Genomic DNA, 18813 nt, shown 5'->3' with positions numbered 1-18813 from the left:
GGCTCTTCAGCCAGGTGCCTTCATCCCAGAGAGAGCATGGTGGATGTACTGCCCAAGGATCATCATCCAACTGACCTCTAGGAGCCCCCAAATGCTCCTAGATGTTGGGTCACATGGTTCTTGATCTCATTTGCCACACTCCATTCTACCAAGTCTAGCCCTGGAGACTGACCTGATAGTGGAAGAACAGGCTGCAACACACCTGCTATCCCCATCAAAGTCAGAAGATCTGTAGCTGAAAGTGTAATTCATAAGGGTGAGCAAGACCTTCGCAATCCTCCTCTGGAATGCTCCCCAAGCCTGGACCTAAATTAGAACCCAGCCCAACATCAACTGGGCAAAGGAAACTGAACTAAGCTACAAGGTCCTGCAGTCCATACTGAACTGGTTGCTGGGTATATCTGTGCTACAGGCCAGCTCATACTTCAATTTCCCGCAGCCTACCAACTGCCACTGGATCTCCCTTGGGCCTAGTAACTACCCTGGCTCTGGTTTGTGGACTTTAGCCACCTGCTCCTGTCTTAGAAACATATGGTAGCCGCTTTCTTTCTATTTTGAAAGACCTTTTTTCCCCCCAGACAAATCAAGGAAAATAGACAGTACCAAAATAAAGCCAACTATAATTTTTTTTCCCTTTATGTGCTGTAGAGCAGCCCTGGGAAAAGGAGTGGAGAATGGAGTACCACACATCCACAGCTGTCAAAGGTTCCAAAGGGATTGAAGCCAGGTGCCTCTGCAAGCTATGGCCTACAGGACAAAGCTTGCAGTGAAGTGCCAAAAAAGAGCCCCATCCCCACAAGCCTTAAACAAAAAGATTTAAACATAAAATCATAACTATTAAAGTATCAAAAGGAACAATATTATGTAACAACTATTGTTTATAAATCACAAACAGAAAATAACAGATCAAGGATCAACAAATTCCCCCCCCCCCCCCCTCTTCACAAACATCCCCTCCCTATACTCTCTCCCTGCCCTACTTCCTGGCCTGTTATAGCTAGACTACAGAATGACATCCAGGGTCACAAGGAGCTGTAGTGGGAATCAAAGCCCAAAATATTTAAAAACCACGATCCTCAGAAGAAAGATCACAGTTTGGGGCAGGGCTGAAGGGAGTGGGGGGCACGGCAGCAAGTCTCACCAGGTCACCTACTATGCCTCGGTACTGTAACGCAGGCCCAGCTTGCTCCCTCCTTCTGCACGCACCACTTGTTAGCAAGGGGACCAGAAAAAGGGCAGAGTCGGTCTTATACAGTCCTGCCTGCAGTAACTCAGGCCTGCCTCCTCCTTCCACACAAGCTTGGAGCAACCCCAGCCCAGGCCCCCGACTCTAAGAAGGAAAATCCAGCACGTGGGTCCAACTGGCACCCAGATTTCCTGCACCCCGCCCTTCACTGCAGTTCCCACAAAGACAGCAGGCCATAGATTGTGTCCTGGTAAGTTAGGCCTAGGTCCTGCTGCACCATCTGGCGCAGGTAGAGAAATACTGGAGGAGATTTTCAGGCTGCAGTGTGCACCAGCACTTATGTCATCATCACTGGAATGGTTCAGTATCTCTAACGCCATCTGCTGGCTGGGAAGGGACACAACCTGTTGGTTTGGACTGATCTAGCAGAGACAATAAAGGCAGGCCATTTTAGTTTTTAATCCTTGGAAGTGCTGTGATTGGGGGAACAGGTTTTAGGACTTGAGAGAAGGGCAAAGGGCATAGAAATTGCACTGACACTCAAAAGTGAAGTTTTATGTTCTTTTGTATGCTATTTTTTCTACTTGTTTTGAGGGCAGTGTCTCCACATGGGACATGACAGCAATGAACCTCATTCCTAACAAAGGGTATGTGGAGCATGATCTCCAAACTGTCAAATTTACTGCCAGTGTTTGACATTGTACTTGCATCACGCCAAAAGACAGCTTCCTTACGGAGTTCATAAGATGTAATAAAGTATAGGCAATCAAGGTGGTCTCTGACAGCACTGCTTGGTAACTGATCTTCTCTCTCTTCATGTGATGCACAGAAAAATCACATGGCATCAACACCTCCATTATCAATGTTATTCTAATGGGTCGCTCCCCCCCCCCCCCCTTACCACTATAACCAGTTTTCTTGTATCAAGCTTATCAGTTGAAATGGGAATGCTCCAGGTGATCATAACTCATTTTCATAATTCCCTTAGGGTCATATTAGCACTTTTTCAGGTACAGCAATGCTGTAGCATTTACAAAGTTTCCTATTGTGCCATCCTGTATAAATATTTTCTCCTATCAGAACTTTGCAGCTACAAGATGAATACCATTTCCAGCTCAGTTTTACAAAATCTACATACGTCCATTTTACCAGTTTTTTTTCTCTGCTATTCTATAATCCAGCAACCTGGGCTGCAGTTCTCAGTTTCTCATCCTAAAGTTTAGCCATTCCTGAATTTGTTTTTGATCAACATATGGTTCCTGAAGTAATACTTTGTACTTCCCCACTGTACTTGTGTATTTGCCAATTGTTCTCCCTTGTTTGGTGATCTAATCTTTGTAGTGTTTTTTTCTTGTTTTGCTTCCACCCCTGTATGAACTACATAAGTACTGCCATACTGGGAAAGACCAAAGGTCCATCGAGCCCAGCATCCTGTTTCCAACAGTGGCCAATCCAGGTCACAAATACCTGACAAGATCCCAAAAATGTACAAAACATTTTATACTGTTTATCCCAGAAATAGTGGATTTTCCCCAAGTCCATTTAATAACAGTCTATGGACTTTTCCTTTAGGAAGCCATCCAAACCTTTTTTAAACTCCACTAAGCTAACCGCCTTTACCACATTCTCTGGCAACAAATTCCAGAGTTTAATTACACGTTGAGAGAAGAAAGATTTTCTTTGATTCGTTTTAAATTTACTACATTGTAGCTTCATCGCATGCCCCCTAGTCCTAGTATTTTTGGAAAGCGTGGACAGACACTTCAGATCTGTCCGTTCAACTCCACTCATTATTTTATAGACCTCTATCATATCTCCCCTCAGCCACCTTTTCTCCAAGCTGAAGCGCCCTAGCCGCTTTAGCCTTTCCTCATAGGGAAGTTGTCCCATCCCCTTTATCATTTTTGTCGCCCTTCTCTGCACCTTTTCTAATTCCACTATATATTTTTTTGAGATGTGGCAACCAGAATTGAACACAATATTTGAGGTGTGGTCGCACCATGGAGCGATACAAAGGCATTATAACAACCTCATTTTTGTTTTCCATTCCTTTCCTAATGATACCTAACATTCTATTTGCTTTCTCAGCCGCAGCAGCACACTGAGCAGAAGGTTTCAACGTATCATCAACGACGACACCTAGATCTCTTTCTTGGTCCGTGACTCCTAATGTGGAACCTTGCTTGACCTAGCTATAATTAGGGTTCCTCTTTCCCACATGCAACACTTTGCACTTGCTCACATTAAACGTCATCTGCCATTTAGACGCCCAGTCTCGTAAGGTCCGCTTGTAATTTTTCACAATCCTCCTGCGATTTAACGACTTTGAATAACTTTGTGTCATCAGCAAATTTTATTACCTCACTAGTTACTCCCATCTCTAGTGGATTTCCATTCATTCCTCTTGCTCACTGGAATGATTGTACAAATTTAATGATGGAGATGGACTCTGGCCCCTTCCTTTCATACTTCCATAGCTTTTGTGTATTTAGATCTACTGATGCTATTAAGCAGACATGAAAACCTACAATAGTGGCTCTCTCTATATATAATTCTCTCTATAAATCCCATTCTTTCTCCAGCTCAAGAAGCACAAAGTCTTGGCACACACTGGCCCACCTCTTCTCCCTTGCTTTTGGCGCCTAACCACCTTCCCATTCCTGATACCTACACTGACTACATAGTTTTTACCTTTAGATTGTAAGCTCTCTTGAGCAGGGACTGTCCTTCCCCATGTTTAAACTTGTACAGCGTAACCCTGGCAGCGCTATAGAAATGCTAAGTAGTAGTAGTAGTAGTAGTTGGCACACACTGGTGCTTATAAATTATCTCAGGAGTTTTCTTATTTGTACATCCAGCTTTTCAAGTCAGTCAGTCTACAATTCCAAAACTGTCAGACCTCCCCGTTCCCTCGGTCATGTTTTGCACCCCTCTCAACTCACCCCTGTTATTTCCACTGTCCGATCCCCTGAGAATATCCTGAGCTTACTCTGTCTTATATAATTCTTCACAATGTAATCCATAACTGTACTGCAACCAACTCCACTTCCATCTTTTACAATGTATTGTAAGCCACACTGAGCCCGCAAATAGGTGGGAAAATGTGGGATACAAATGCAAATAAATAAATAAATAAATACAGGAACTGCCAGCTGATTAATACCTAATCTTAATCCATGACGTTAAAGCAGTTTACACTACACTATCAATTTTAGTTTCCTGTAGTATTCTTTACTATGGTATCTTTTCAAAGTAACTTATGCTTTGTTGTGAAATGATACTGGTTCTGCAAACACTCTCATTACCCTATTTTTCTTTAAGCTCTTACATTCCCTCTCTTATATTTATGCCTATCCACATAGCTATCATAGTGACTAAAGTCTTGGTGGATCTTGTTCTCTGTACAGGAACATCGTATCTCCTATTAACTCACTCCTACCAGACTAGGTACATATCACATTACAATACTACACAGGTTATCACTTCACTCAGGTGGCGTTTTGCTCCACTGCATGCATGGGAAGGTAGTCCTATCTTGGGAATAAACTAGAAAATGTAATCCATGCATGCAACAGGGAAACAAAGGGATTGGATCAGCTTTCTTAGATTGATCTGAACAAGATAGAAACATGGGATTTTAGCTGGTACTTCGTACAGAAGAGGATCATACTCTTACTAGCAAGTCAGGCAAATCCAAACTTACATGTACGAGTCATGGCTGAGTCAAAATAAGATCTGATGGACCATAAATCTAAACTTGGATCCTTGTTTTGGAATTTACAGGGGCAGGATTCCATGGCTCATGTTACAGTATAAAGAACACACTCTGATGTAGTTGAGAGCTCAGTTACTTTTAGCTTGATCCTATCAAATCACAAATAGGATAATCACTAGCCAACAGGGCTCTGTCCTCTGAACAGACCAGTTTCAGGAAGGCAATCCACACAGATCCAACTTTTGGCCCATTTCGCTATTCTTTTTCCTAAAATACTAGGAATATATTCATTACATTTTTTTAATATCTATTGACAAAATGGAGTATACACAGTAGTTTAAGAAAGTTTTGATAACTAATTTGTTTTTGCAAGCTTTTCTTAATACTTAGATGAAGGATTAATAAAATGAAAAAAAGTTTTCAGTTACATATTGTGGGGGGGGGGGGGGGGGGGGGGGGTCTGTTAGTTGTTAGATGTGATGTGGACTATTTATATTATGTATGTTTTTATCGTAAGCCGTTAAGTGGGGTATACATTTATAAAACAAATAAATTAATCCGATTTGCATAGCTAAGTTCCACTACAAAATGTACAGAACATTATGAACGTCACCAAAGTCACTTCTTAAATTCCACTCAACATCATATAAAGGATAATGCTGAATGCCGTTTCTGCAGGTAAAACAGCTTGTTTCTCAATAGAAATGGGCTTTTAACATCGTATGTCCTGTGTGTCAGTAAAGTTACATATATACAGCCTGTTTGTACATAAACTTTACTCAGAGGCTGAGGTGGTGCTCCTAAGGACAATATTCGCAAGCATACATGTATTTCTGGAATTTTCAAAAGAAGGCATGTATTTTACCTCAGTAAAATTAGGTGCACCAAACTATAGCTCTGAGAAATGTGTGCATCATTTTCCTGGGGTAATTTTCAAAGCTATATGATGCATGTACTTATGCTTTGAAAGTGTATCATGTCTGTTTTTCATGAATACAAGCAGTCATAAAATTACTCTCACCATATCATAAACTCGGGAATGTCTGTTTATTAGCAGGACAAGGTTAACATAAGCTTTAACTTACATGTTTTTAAATGAAAGACAGAACAAACAGCAAAGGAAAAATCTATTTCCAAGTACAAAATTCAAAGGCATTTATTTGGGTAGGGGCAGCTCCTAATTAAATAGGTGCTGATGGGAAGGATATTCAGCAGCACTAACCAGCTATTTCCTCAAACTACTTGGCACTATCTGGACAGTGCTGGAGTAGTCTACACGTGGAGCTAAAGTTAATCTAGTTAGTGTTAATATTCAGCGCCATCCTATCTGGATAGTAGTAGAATATTGTTGCTATCCAGATAGAGTACCGAGCCAACAGCATTATCAGTGGCAGCCACTATCTTGAGACTGACACTAAGGGGGAAGATATCAATGTGGGCTGTGTGTTATTTTACTGTTAACCCTAATTATTATTAACTAGGTCTCATTGCATAAGATGAGACCTGTGCTAAAATAGCACAAGTTAGTGGTAAAATATCATCTTCTCCAAGGACAAGCAGGACATTAATTCTCACACGTGGGTGACGCCGACCCAAGTCACCCGGTCTGGGACTTATGATTAGCATAAGAGAGCTGCAGCGCGAGACATGCTCTACCGCGCAGGCGCAAGTGCCTTCCCGCCTGCCTTGAGAGCAGTCTCCTTTGTGCTTTTTCTATCGTGGTGAGGAGAAGGTGTGTTTTTTTTGTTTGTTTTTTTACTGTTGCCTCACTTTCCTCGGTCCAAAGAACTTTTCATGTGTGTGCCTTTCGGCAATTCTTTCGTCCCTTTTTGTGTTCCCATTGCGGAACCCCCTTTTTTGTAACTTTCCTTTATCTTCTAGTAGTTTAATTTTGCCCAGTTTTAAGTTTCCTTTCTTTTTCGTCATTATTCGGCCATTTTAGGCCTTGACTTCGTCCGGGATTTTTCCCTTCTTCTTTGCCATGCCTTGCCCGTTTTTCAGGAACCATCGCTTTGTTTAATTTAGTCGATAAAGATTTTCATTTCAGGTCCATGAAGGTTTCCAGTGGCTTTAAGTGCTGTACCCAGTGCAATCAGACGATCTCTGGGAAAGACACCCATTCTTGGTGTCTTCTTGTCTTGGGCCCGACCACAGCCCAACTAACTGTGCCTTCGAATGAAGAAGAGGACCCAGGTTTCCAGAGAGGCTCAATGAGAGAGGATTTTTGGCCGTGGAGTTGACAGATCACGCGACAGCAGTCAGGAGAATAAGTGTGGATTTACCTGATATTATTTAGGATATAGACTTTAAAGACCACTAAGGAGGTTTTTTGCCTATGATGACAGTAAGAACTCCAGCGATTTTAAGAGCTGTATAGCCAAAAAAACGGGAGTCTGTTGAGGCTTTTTCCTCCGGTTCAGTACATGGAATATGCAAAGTGTACCGTTAGGATCTGATTGAGATAATACAAAAAGGCAAAAACAATACCCTGGTCGACAAACTGAGCAGGATAATGCAACCACACTAGTAGTCTCTCAATGTGGGCACTGACAGCAAGATCTTCTGAGCATGAGGCACCCCCTCAGTGGCCCATGTCAGACTAGTGATGGATGCCTTCTTTCTCAACTGGAGGACAGGTCTTCTGTATGCGTATCCTCCCATACCTCTAGTGGGGAAAACTTTGTTGAAACTCAAGACTGCAGAACCATGATTCTGTTCGCGCCATACTGAATGCAGCAGATGGTTCCCACTACTTCTGGAGTTATCCTGTGAAGAATCGTGGAGATTGGAGTGTTTTTCAAACCCTCATCACACAGAACGAAGGGTTCACTTCATGAGAGGTTTGCATTTGTCAAAGCCCCCTGTCAAATCTCCACCAGTGTGATGGGATTTCTACGTCATTCTCACTCAGCTGATGAAAGCTCCTTTTCAGACACTGAATTCCTGCCATCTGAAGTACTTGACCTGGAAGGTCATTTTCTTGGTGGCTGTTAATTCAGCTTGTAGGGTCAGTGAGCTTCAGGCATTAGTGGTGGATGTACCTTATACTAAATTTCATCACAACAGAGTAGTCCTCAGCATGTACCCTAAGTTCCTGCCGAAAGTGGTGTCGAGTTCCATCTGAACCAGTCGATTTTTTTTTTTTTTTTTGTTACATTTGTACCCCGCGCTTTCCCACTCATGGCAGGCTCAATGCGGCTTACATGGGGCAATGGAGGGTTAAGTGACTTGCCCAGAGTCACAAGGAGCTGCCTGTGCCTGAAGTGGGAATCGAACTCAGTTCCTCAGTTCCCCAGGACCAAAGTCCACCACCCTAACCACTAGGCCACTCCTCCACTTGACAACATTCTTTCCCCGACCTCATGCCCATCCTGGCGAAAGCACCTTGCACACCTTAGTTTGCAAGAGAAAACTGGCCTTCTACATGGAGCAGACCAGTTCCCACAGACAGTCAGCCCAACTTTGTATTTCTTTTGATCCCAACAGAATGGGGGTCACCATCGGGAAACACACAATCTGTAAGTGGCTGGTAGATTGCATTTCCTTCACTTACAGTGGTGGAAATAAGTATTTGATCCCTTGCTGATTTTGTAAGTTTGCCCACTGACAAAGACATGAGCAGCCCATAATTGAAGGGTAGGTTATTGGTAACAGTGAGAGATAGCACATCACAAATTAAATCCGGAAAATCACATTGTGGAAAGTATATGAATTTATTTGCATTCTGCAGAGGGAAATAAGTATTTGATCCCCCACCAACCAGTAAGAGATCTGGCCCCTACAGACCAGGTAGATGCTCCAAATCAACTCGTTACCTGCATGACAGACAGCTGTCGGCAATGGTCACCTGTATGAAAGACACCTGTCCACAGACTCAGTGAATCAGTCAGACTCTAACCTCTACAAAATGGCCAAGAGCAAGGAGCTGTCTAAGGATGTCAGGGACAAGATCATACACCTGCACAAGGCTGGAATGGGCTACAAAACCATCAGTAAGACGCTGGGCGAGAAGGAGACAACTGTTGGTGCCATAGTAAGAAAATGGAAGAAGTACAAAATGACTGTCAATCGACAAAGATCTGGGGCTCCACGCAAAATCTCACCTCGTGGGGCATCCTTGATCATGAGGAAGGTTAGAAATCAGCCTACAACTACAAGGGGGGAACTTGTCAATGATCTCAAGGCAGCTGGGACCACTGTCACCACGAAAACCATTGGTAACACATCACGACATAACGGATTGCAATCCTGCAGTGCCCGCAAGGTCCCCCTGCTCCGGAAGGCACATGTGACGGCCCGTCTGAAGTTTGCCAGTGAACACCTGGATGATGCCGAGAGTGATTGGGAGAAGGTGCTGTGGTCAGATGAGACAAAAATTGAGCTCTTTGGCATGAACTCAACTCGCCGTGTTTGGAGGAAGAGAAATGCTGCCTATGACCCAAAGAACACCGTCCCCACTGTCAAGCATGGAGGTGGAAATGTTATGTTTTGGGGGTGTTTCTCTGCTAAGGGCACAGGACTACTTCACCGCATCAATGGGAGAATGGATGGGGCCATGTACCGTACAATTCTGAGTGACAACCTCCTTCCCTCCGCCAGGGCCTTAAAAATGGGTCGTGGCTGGGTCTTCCAGCACGACAATGACCCAAAACATACAGCCAAGGCAACAAAGGAGTGGCTCAGGAAGAAGCACATTAGGGTCATGGAGTGGCCTAGCCAGTCACCAGACCTTAATCCCATTGAAAACTTATGGAGGGAGCTGAAGCTGCGAGTTGCCAAGCGACAGCCCAGAACTCTTAATGATTTAGAGATGATCTGCAAAGAGGAATGGACCAAAATTCCTCCTGACATGTGTGCAAACCTCATCATCAACTACAGAAGACGTCTGACCGCTGTGCTTGCCAACAAGGGTTTTGCCACCAAGTTTTAGGTCTTGTTTGCCAGAGGGATTAAATACTTATTTCCCTCTGCAGAATGCAAATAAATTCATATACTTTCCACAATGTGATTTTCCGGATTTAATTTGTGATGTGCTATCTCTCACTGTTACCAATAACCTACCCTTCAATTATGGGCTGCTCATGTCTTTGTCAGTGGGCAAACTTACAAAATCAGCAAGGGATCAAATACTTATTTCCACCACTGTATGCCCAGGTTGTACTGGCCCTAGAGGTTCATGTCACGGCTCACAATGTTGAAGCCATGGCTGCGTCAGTAGCCCACTTGAGGTCAGCCTCCATTGAAGAAATTTGCAAGGCTGCGACGTGGGCTTCAGTCCACACATTCACATCACACTACTGACTTCAGCAGGATACCCAACGCAACAGGCATTTTGGGGTCTAAAGCCAACTCCACTCTCCTAGGACCATTTTATTCTGTTCCAGGTGCTCTCTCATTGAGATTGAATATAGTTCCAGGATAATCTGCATTATCTCCTTGCCATTGCAAGGCCCAACTGACCAATGTTTGTTCTTTCTGGTGAGCCTGAATGCAAGGGATTCCCCACTTGTGAGAATTAATGCCCTGTTTGTTCTTGGAGAAAGTGAAGTTACTTACCTGTAGCAGGTATTCTCAGAGATCAGCAGGGCTTATATTCTTACAATCCCGCCACACCTCCCTTTGGAGTTGTCTCTTTTTTTATTTTTACTTTTTTGCTGTAATATTAAAACTGTGGAGACCACACTCTCGCATGAATGGTGGAGTGTGTCTCGCACACCACAAAGCTCTTCTTATGCTAATCATAAGTCCCGGACCGGGTGACGTGGCTTGGCGTCACCCACTTGTGAGAATATAAGCCCTGCTGTCCTTGGAGAATACCTGCTACAGGAGGTAAGCAACTTCTCTTTAAAGTTAACCCACCTTGATAACTCTCCCCCCCCCCCCCCCCCCCCCCAGTGTGAAGGGTTTCAGTCTCTGGTAACCAGAGCTGATACTGTGATGTCATAATGCCTCATTCCATCAATGCCTAAGAGCCAATCTCGTCAGTGATGTCAGAATGGCTTGATTGCCCAATACTTGGCTCATTTTATTACTTATAGAAGTGATTTCAATTTCTAGAAACATTTCTTTTTACTTTAATTGAAGGGGGGAGTTATCATGGGCTTCCATTAAGATGTGCTATTTTGTTGTTAACCCCAGTTATTAGTAAATGGAATCTGTGGTAAAACAGCATGTCTTAACAATAGCCCATGTTGATAACTATTCTCCCGAATACCTGGATTTTTTTTTGTCTGCGGTGGTCAGTGTTTAAAAAAGCAACGACCGCTGTGAGCTCAATATTGGAGAGTTAGATATCAACATTAAAATGATAAAGAATGCTTTGTAGACATGTCTCCCTCTAGATACAAGAGACAATATGGAGACCTAGTAAAATAGCTTACCTGTTTCTATCCACAGATCGAGGAGCACATGAGCAGCAAGCAGACAGTAGTAATCAGAAAACTGTAATTCGGTCTTCAAGCATGACTTGCCTGTCAAAATTTTATAAGCATTTTTAACATACCAAAATCTACATCTACCTTAAAACATGACTAGCAGTTTGAAAAGAATAAAATCCAGCTTTTCTGGCTACCATTATAAAAGAAAAAGAACAGTGCTGCTGTAGCTGGTCAGTGTGACATATACAGTCAGACATGCCAACCTAGAGATCTTTTTTATTTTTGCTTTAAGGTTTCAGGAAATGACTCAAGAACCAGCGATTTCATCAAACAAACAAAAAAAACATTAAAAATACAAAATAAATATATTACACTAATGTTGGCTAGCATAGTCCAACTTTTTATTTATAAAAATTGCATTAACTTAAAAAGCAGCTAACAAACCAGTAAAACTTTGTGTGTCCCACACTGCAATGTGTACGCACAAATGACAGGCACATGCATTACAATGACATCACTTGCAATTCACCTCAATAGAAGGGCACCGGGCAGCATTTTAAGGTATACGCTGCACATGAATCAAATACAGAAATCACTAAAAAGATAAAGTATCAAAAAATAATACATGTGAAACTAAAAAAAAAGGTATAAAAGCATATAAAAATAGAGTCTCTGAAATAATATGGTGGTCTATTTAGCTAGTTGGGAAAGGAGTAATCCCCCGTCACTCCTGCCCATGATGGCTCCACATTCAAAATGGTTGCCAGAACCTCCTATAGCAGTCCCACAAGACTACTGCTGAAGGTTGTGGCAGCCATTTTGAAATTGGAACTGGCATGAGCAGGAGTAACTTGAGCTTCTAAGTCAACTTGCAATTTCGAATGAAACCAAAGCATGGCCAAAACCAGATTTTGGGTGGGTTTCAGAACCGAAGCCAAAATTCGGTCAGCCTGTACATGGTATCTCTGAAGTGGCTTAAAAGCGATATCAAATTGCAAGGATAGGTAGCAGACAAAGAAGATAACTCACCAAACTGTAGGCCATGTCGATATCGCAGTGTCAGCTCTCGCACTGCATCTAGCTTCTGGTTTTTATCCATCGCATGGTAAAAACCAAGTAATCGGGATAGTTGTACAATACACAAGTGTCGTTGTAAAGCTCTGATGTCAGTTGGTAGTACAAGCTTACCCTCTGATGGCTCAAGCCGAGGCAATGTCCCAAGCAACCGATTTATGAACTAAGAAAACAAAATAAAATGTTGAGAATCTGATCCTGCATACACGGATCCAATCAAAAGCCACCATGTACCCTGGCACTAGCGTCCAGTAACCCTAAATGGATCTGATATTTACTCACAACTCGTGATTCAAAAATCATATTTTAAAAGCAATTAAATGTTAGTAATTACAAACATTTTTCAGCACTACAGTTTACATGCATCTTCTGTAATATATACTCTATAGGGATGCAATCACCACCATTTGAAAGATCCCAAATTTGACCCCTCCCATTGAGTTTTTCTGCTCCCTGGGCTGGCTGGGGATGCTGCACAGGTAACGTTCACAGCCTCCACAGAAGGAGAGAGGCTAGATTCAAAGCCCATGACTACAAGATTCTAGAAGGTGTTCTACATGGCTTCTGACTGGCAACTGTCACAATGACAAGACTAGCTGTGTTGGGTTGGGTGAACCCCAGATAGTTCCAAGTGAAGGCTCACGTTGCCAGAATCAAGACCTTATTCCAACTGAGCTGGAAGCCCCAGGAAAATATATTCTGCTTTGAATAAGCTGTCAAAATGGTTACTACTAAGAACTACATGAGGAATAAAACATTCCAACATTTTGGGGGGGGGGGGGGGGGGGGGGGGGTCATGTGATGTGATGTGATGTGTGGGAGCAGACGCTAACTACTGTAGCTCCTCTGCACCTCCTCTTATATTGCTAAATTATCGACTTCTGCCTTATTGTAAGCCATGGCGATTCTCTATACCTTTTCAGAAACCTTTTGACTTGCTAATGGAGCAGTTTCTTGAGTGGTCACAAGCTTGGAATGGCCTCCAAAATCCTTCAGAAAGACTGTGAGAAGCAGCATCAGCCAAAGGTCAAGATGGTGGAGCAGCACTCCCCGAGTGCCTCGGTAGGTTCTGTGTGGATAGTGGAGATTATGGCAGAGGTGACAGCGGTGGTGGAAGTTGCGCTTGATAAAAAACTTCAGCAATTACATGATCGGGTGGAGGAGGCCATGAGTGCATTGAGAGCGTTCAACTGGAAGCAGACACCCAGCTCCATCGTATGGGTTAGAGGATCAGACGCACAGCTTTCTCAGACCCAACAATCACTGCTGAAAGCAATAAAGGAACTGGAATCCAAAGTGGATGATTTGGAAAATTGTTCTAGATGTTATAATTGGCGTCCTATCGGCTTGCTGGAATCTTTGTCAAACAAGGAGCTGGGCTGCTTTTTGGAAACATGGATCCCACAAGTGTTTAATCTGAATGATCAGCTAAGCTCCTTCAAATGTGCACACCGGCTAAGAGTGCGTCGAACAGAGGCAGGCCGCCCATGTACAGTCATACTTTGCATTTAAAATTTTGCCCACAAATATTATGCAAGCGATTCAGGCTGGATCCACTCTACAATACGAAAACTGTTAAGGTGCTCTGCTTTCAGGACTTCTTGCCATCAGTGCAGGCCCAACGGAAAGCTTTTATCCTGTTTGCTTAGCGCTGCACACTAAAAACATCAGCTTTGCGCTGCACACTAAAAACATCAGGTTTGCGCTGCTATATCCACATTCTACAACACTGTGTCGGAAGCCCAAGATTTTTTGGATGGCCTAGCAGCAAGGCCCACCGCCACGTGACTGTTATGGGCAGGCCTGAGTAATTTACATCTCTTCTATGGATAACATATCTATTTTGCCTTTGGAGCGGTCAGTTGGTTAGACCGGGACAATTTTTTTTTTTTTTAATTGGTGAGAAGGCTTTGGCTAGTACTTGGATTCTTGTGTTAGTTTCTTATATCTGTTTAGTGGGGAGAAGGGGCTTTAATTTGAATGGATGGTTTGTGCTAGGTTTATTGTGTATGCAGGGGTATAGTAGTACCTGGGATTGTGCAAGGGTTTGTTTGAATGAGGTAGAGGTTATATATTCTTGTAGTCTGCTCTGATACATGGCAGGATGGCGGTAGGTGCCATGTCTTGGCGGACCAGGCCTCTGGTGGGGCTTTGAGAATGATGGGTTATAATAGGAAGGTAAGGGGGGGGGGGGGGGGGGAAAATGGACGTCCCAAAGGTGGGGTGTGCGCCGCTTTTGCGGGTCACACATTATGGGAGGGGGAGGGTGACAGCTGGGACATTCCCTCTGGTGGATTAGATTGTTATCTGCTATTGCCATATATTCTTCTGGTATCACTTAGGGCTCCTTTTACAAAGTGGCATTACGCATGTGCTGAATCTGAAGAAGCTCACAGGAGTTGAATAGGCTTCTTCACATTCAGCGCACACTAATCAGTAGGGCTGCTTTGTAAAAGGTGCCCTTAATGCGCTAAAAGTGTTCTCTTGGAACGTGGGAGGTAGTGGCTCTCCAATTAAGAACCAGAAGATCCTGGTGGCTTTAAACAGACATAAAGCAGATGTGGCATTGCTACAAGAGACCCATCTGAATGCCACTGAACATCAGAAACTAATTAGATGGTGGGTGGGGAAGAAGGTTGGTGTGGCCCATCCTTATCAAAAAAAGGTTTGGATGTGAAGGTTACTTGTGTATATTCAGGTGCGGATGGTCGCTACATTATTCTTCAGGTAACAATTGCTGGACACTCTTTTTCTTTGTGTAACATCTATGCACCAAATGTCTATGATCAACAATTTTATGTACATTTGACACACTCCCTACAAGATTTTGGTGATGCCCTGTTTATCTTAGGGGAGGGAGGGGGGATTTCAATGGAGTTTATGACCTGAAGTGGAGGAGTGGCCTAGTGGTTAGGGTGGTGGACTTTGGTCCTGGGGAACTGAGGAACTGAGTTTGATTCCCACTTCAGGCACAGGCAGCTCGTTGTGACTCTGGGCAAGTCACTTAACCCTCCATTGCCCCATGTAAGCCGCATTGAGCCTGCCATGAGTGGGAAAGCGCGGGCTACAAAAAAAAAAAAAAAAAATCTGGATAGGTCAAGGGCTGCCCCCATCATACGAGAGGGGTAGCAATGCTTTGTGACATTTTGGACTCACTTGATGTCTGGCATATTTTACATCCCAGTGACTGTGACTATAGCCACCTGTCTAGGGCTCATAATATGCAAGCCCATATAGATTATATTTTACCACCTCAGATTTTAAGGCCCAGGGTTCTGGCAGCAGAGATTGGTTCAAGTGTCCGATCATGCCATGGTGTAGATGGAATTGCAGCTGGTGCAGAGGGTGGTGGGAATGTGGAAGTTTCCCCCTGAATTCTATTTTGACTCCCAATTTCAGGTACTTTTACAAACAAAATGGGCAGAATACAGGGACTTTAATAGTTTCCATATGGACAATTCTATCCATTTTTGGGAAACTGCTAAGGCGGTGTTGCGGGGGGACATCACTGCCTAACATTCTCACCAAAAGAAAGCTAGGAATAGGACTATCTTGATTATCGACATGAAAGGAAGCAATTTGGCTTGGCTCCTACACAGTCTAACCGCACAAAGCTGTTGAGCTTTCAATCTGCTCTGAATGAAATCTCTGGTATACTTTAAATATCAAATAAAATAGGAGAAATGCTGACCCGCTTGGTTTGTCGGGGAGATCAGATCACAGCGATAGGGGTATTCTGTAGAAATTCCGAGATTATTATGCTGCCCTTTACGCGAAGCCATCGGATTGGGGTTTAGAGAACTCTACAATGGCTCCGCAGGAGACTGCTAGACTGAATGCCCCACCTTGGGAAATGAAGTGGTGCTGGTGATCTTGCAATCAATACTTTGTAAGGCACCCAGTATGGAGCGGACTTGTGAAAGGGGAGATTAGTCTGCCCATCATTGGTGCTTTTAATACTATGGTACAGGGACACAGCTTCCGGACTGTCTTCATATAGCTCAAACACTGGCATTTCTTAAACCTGGCCGTGACCTGACTAAAGTGGAATCTTACAGGACGATTTCATTGCTAACAGTGGAGGCTAAATTGCTTGCTAAAATTATGGCGAATAGACTTTCCTAGGCGTTGACTAGTCTTATTGCCAAACCACAGGCTGGATTTGTCAAGGAATGCTAGCCAGCTTATTTTTGAAAGAGAAAGGCGCCCATATTTCGACCCAAATCGGGAGATAGGCGTTTTTCTCCCGTGGGCGACCAAATTGGTATAATCGAAAGCCGATTTTGGTCGTCTTCAACTGCACTCCATCGCAGGAACGCAAAGTTGACGGGGGCGAGTCAGAGGCATGGTGAAGGCAGGACTGGGGTGTGGTTATCGGCCGAGGAGAGATGGGCGTCTTTAGCTGATAATCGAAACAAGAAGGGCGTTTTTGACGAGAATTTGGTCCGCTTTATTTGGACCCCTTTTTTTTCAGGTCCAAGTCCCAAAAAACTGCCCCAACTGACTAGATGACCACCAGAGGGAATCGGGGATGACCTTCCCTGACTCACCCAGTGGTCACTAACCCCCTCCCACCAAAAACAAACCACTTTACAAATTTTTTTTTCCAACCTTTATGCCAGCCTCAAATGGCGAACCCACCTCCATGACAGCAGAATGTGTTCTATCCTCTGACAGCCTTTCCCTGGTTCTGATGTGGCTCTCGGGTGAGTGTGACACCTTTTCTGTTATGTGCACTGCACAGTCACATCAGCAATGCATTGTGGTGGGTGTAGGATATTCAGCTCCGTGATTCCACTAGCTTGTGTTACATGCTCACGATGTTGGAAGTTGGTAGGCTCTACTCCCACGGTGCTTTTCCCTCTGCTTACTGGGTCAGAGTGTGCCCGGTAGTCCATGAGGTAGTGGCCATTTTTGTAAGCCAGTTTTAGATCCCTTTCATGTGTTAGCCACGTTACAGAACTTAGTTCTTACCTTGAATGTTGCTGAAAGAGGGCATTGTACAGCATTCTGCCAGCCCTGACCTACTGCTAATCTCAGTACCAGCGAGACTCGTTGCTAGTGGGGCACAACCGCAGTTAACTGTGAGTAAGCGTGCTTATTCCAATAAAGGACGTTTTCAGAGACATTAGTCTTCAGGTGTCAACTGGTGTGCCAAGGTTATACAGCAGCAACAAGTCCTAGAGGCCTGCATGTATGCAGGTCCCTGGAGCACTTTTAGTGGGTATCGCAGTGCACTTCAGGCAGGCGGACCCAGGCCCATCCTCCCTACCTGTTAACACTTGTGCTGGTAAATGGGAGGCCTCCAAACCCACTGTACCCACATGTAGGTGCCCCCTTCACCCCTAAGAGCTATGGTAGTGTTGTACGTTTGTGGGTATTGGGTAGAGGAGTTTCAGAAAGTAAGCAGCATGCTTCCTTTCAATTTCTATCCCCTGCTAATTCAACAGGGAATATAAAAAGCAGCACTTAGTGATGTGCAAATATTCCCCAAAATACAACTACCCCTTTACCTTTGTGTACTGGCTGGGGGCCAGAAGGTCCACAAAGACCTTCAAGTCAGTAAAGCAGCAGGGTTTATCTCCAAATTTTTTAAAGTACTGGAACATGAGCTCTTCTGGTTCACCTAGAAGTAAAAACAAACAAATGAAAGGTTCATATTTTTGTCTTCTTGCAATGCGGGTTGAAGAGTGCTATTTACCGTGAACTCTCTGATCATCATTTCACAAGAACACACTCACACTTCGATATGTAATATAGAAGCAATATAACTAAATATACATTATTCCTTACTACACAAGCCTATTGTCTGTTTCTTCATTTATATATATATGGCAGGCCAGATACTAGGTGTGTGCAGGCAATTAAAAAAAAAAAAAAAAAGGTTTATTAGCTTACATGCCAGGTATTTGTGACCTGGATTGGTCACCCTAGGAAGCAGGAAACTGGGCTAGATACACCACTGGTCCGATGAAGTACAGCTATTATGTTTACATTTTCTTTTTTGTTTGAATTTTCACTTCAGGGGCAATTCTGATTATAATAGAGTGTGCTATCGAGCAATAGTGTGCATCATTAATAATATTGGGGAGGGGGTCCAAAATGATTCTTTATTCCTATCATTTCATTCAGAAAACAAGTGACATAGGAAATGTTGCTATTTCCCACGTTGTTTCAAATAAATGCACCTCCCTAGCAGACACTAATGCAGAGTCACACACAGGCCAGTGGCTTGGAGAATATAATAGCAAATCTTAACTTCTGGTGGGCTAGGTTTACTGAAGTGTGCCAATATAATGTGCATTATTAGTAAACAGGCCCCACTGTAGAAAATGAGAACTGCAGTAAATAATGGGCAGTAGTGCTAAATCTAACCCTCTTGCCAGATCTAAATTCCATATTCTTCCTAAACCATTGTGTGACAGAGCCATGAGAAAATGGTTGCCAGCGTTCCACCAGCT

The 18813-nt window shown here is 43.5% G+C and overlaps 1 protein-coding gene across 1 annotated transcript in view; it reads right to left on the bottom strand.

Annotated features, from left to right (window-relative positions):
• LOC115479946 (N-alpha-acetyltransferase 25, NatB auxiliary subunit-like) overlaps positions 1-18813 on the bottom strand; it is an 82504-nt gene that overhangs the window by 21059 nt on the left and 42632 nt on the right. The window contains 3 exon segments of the mRNA XM_030218284.1: positions 11282-11371; positions 12308-12515; positions 17866-17978. Coding sequence (XP_030074144.1) covers positions 11282-11371; positions 12308-12515; positions 17866-17978 — 411 coding nt within the window.

The sequence above is a fragment of the Microcaecilia unicolor genome, chromosome 11 (genome assembly GCF_901765095.1).
Source record: "Microcaecilia unicolor chromosome 11, aMicUni1.1, whole genome shotgun sequence".
Lineage (NCBI taxonomy): Eukaryota > Metazoa > Chordata > Amphibia > Gymnophiona > Siphonopidae > Microcaecilia > Microcaecilia unicolor.
This window is presented reverse-complemented; position numbering and strand designations above follow the sequence as displayed.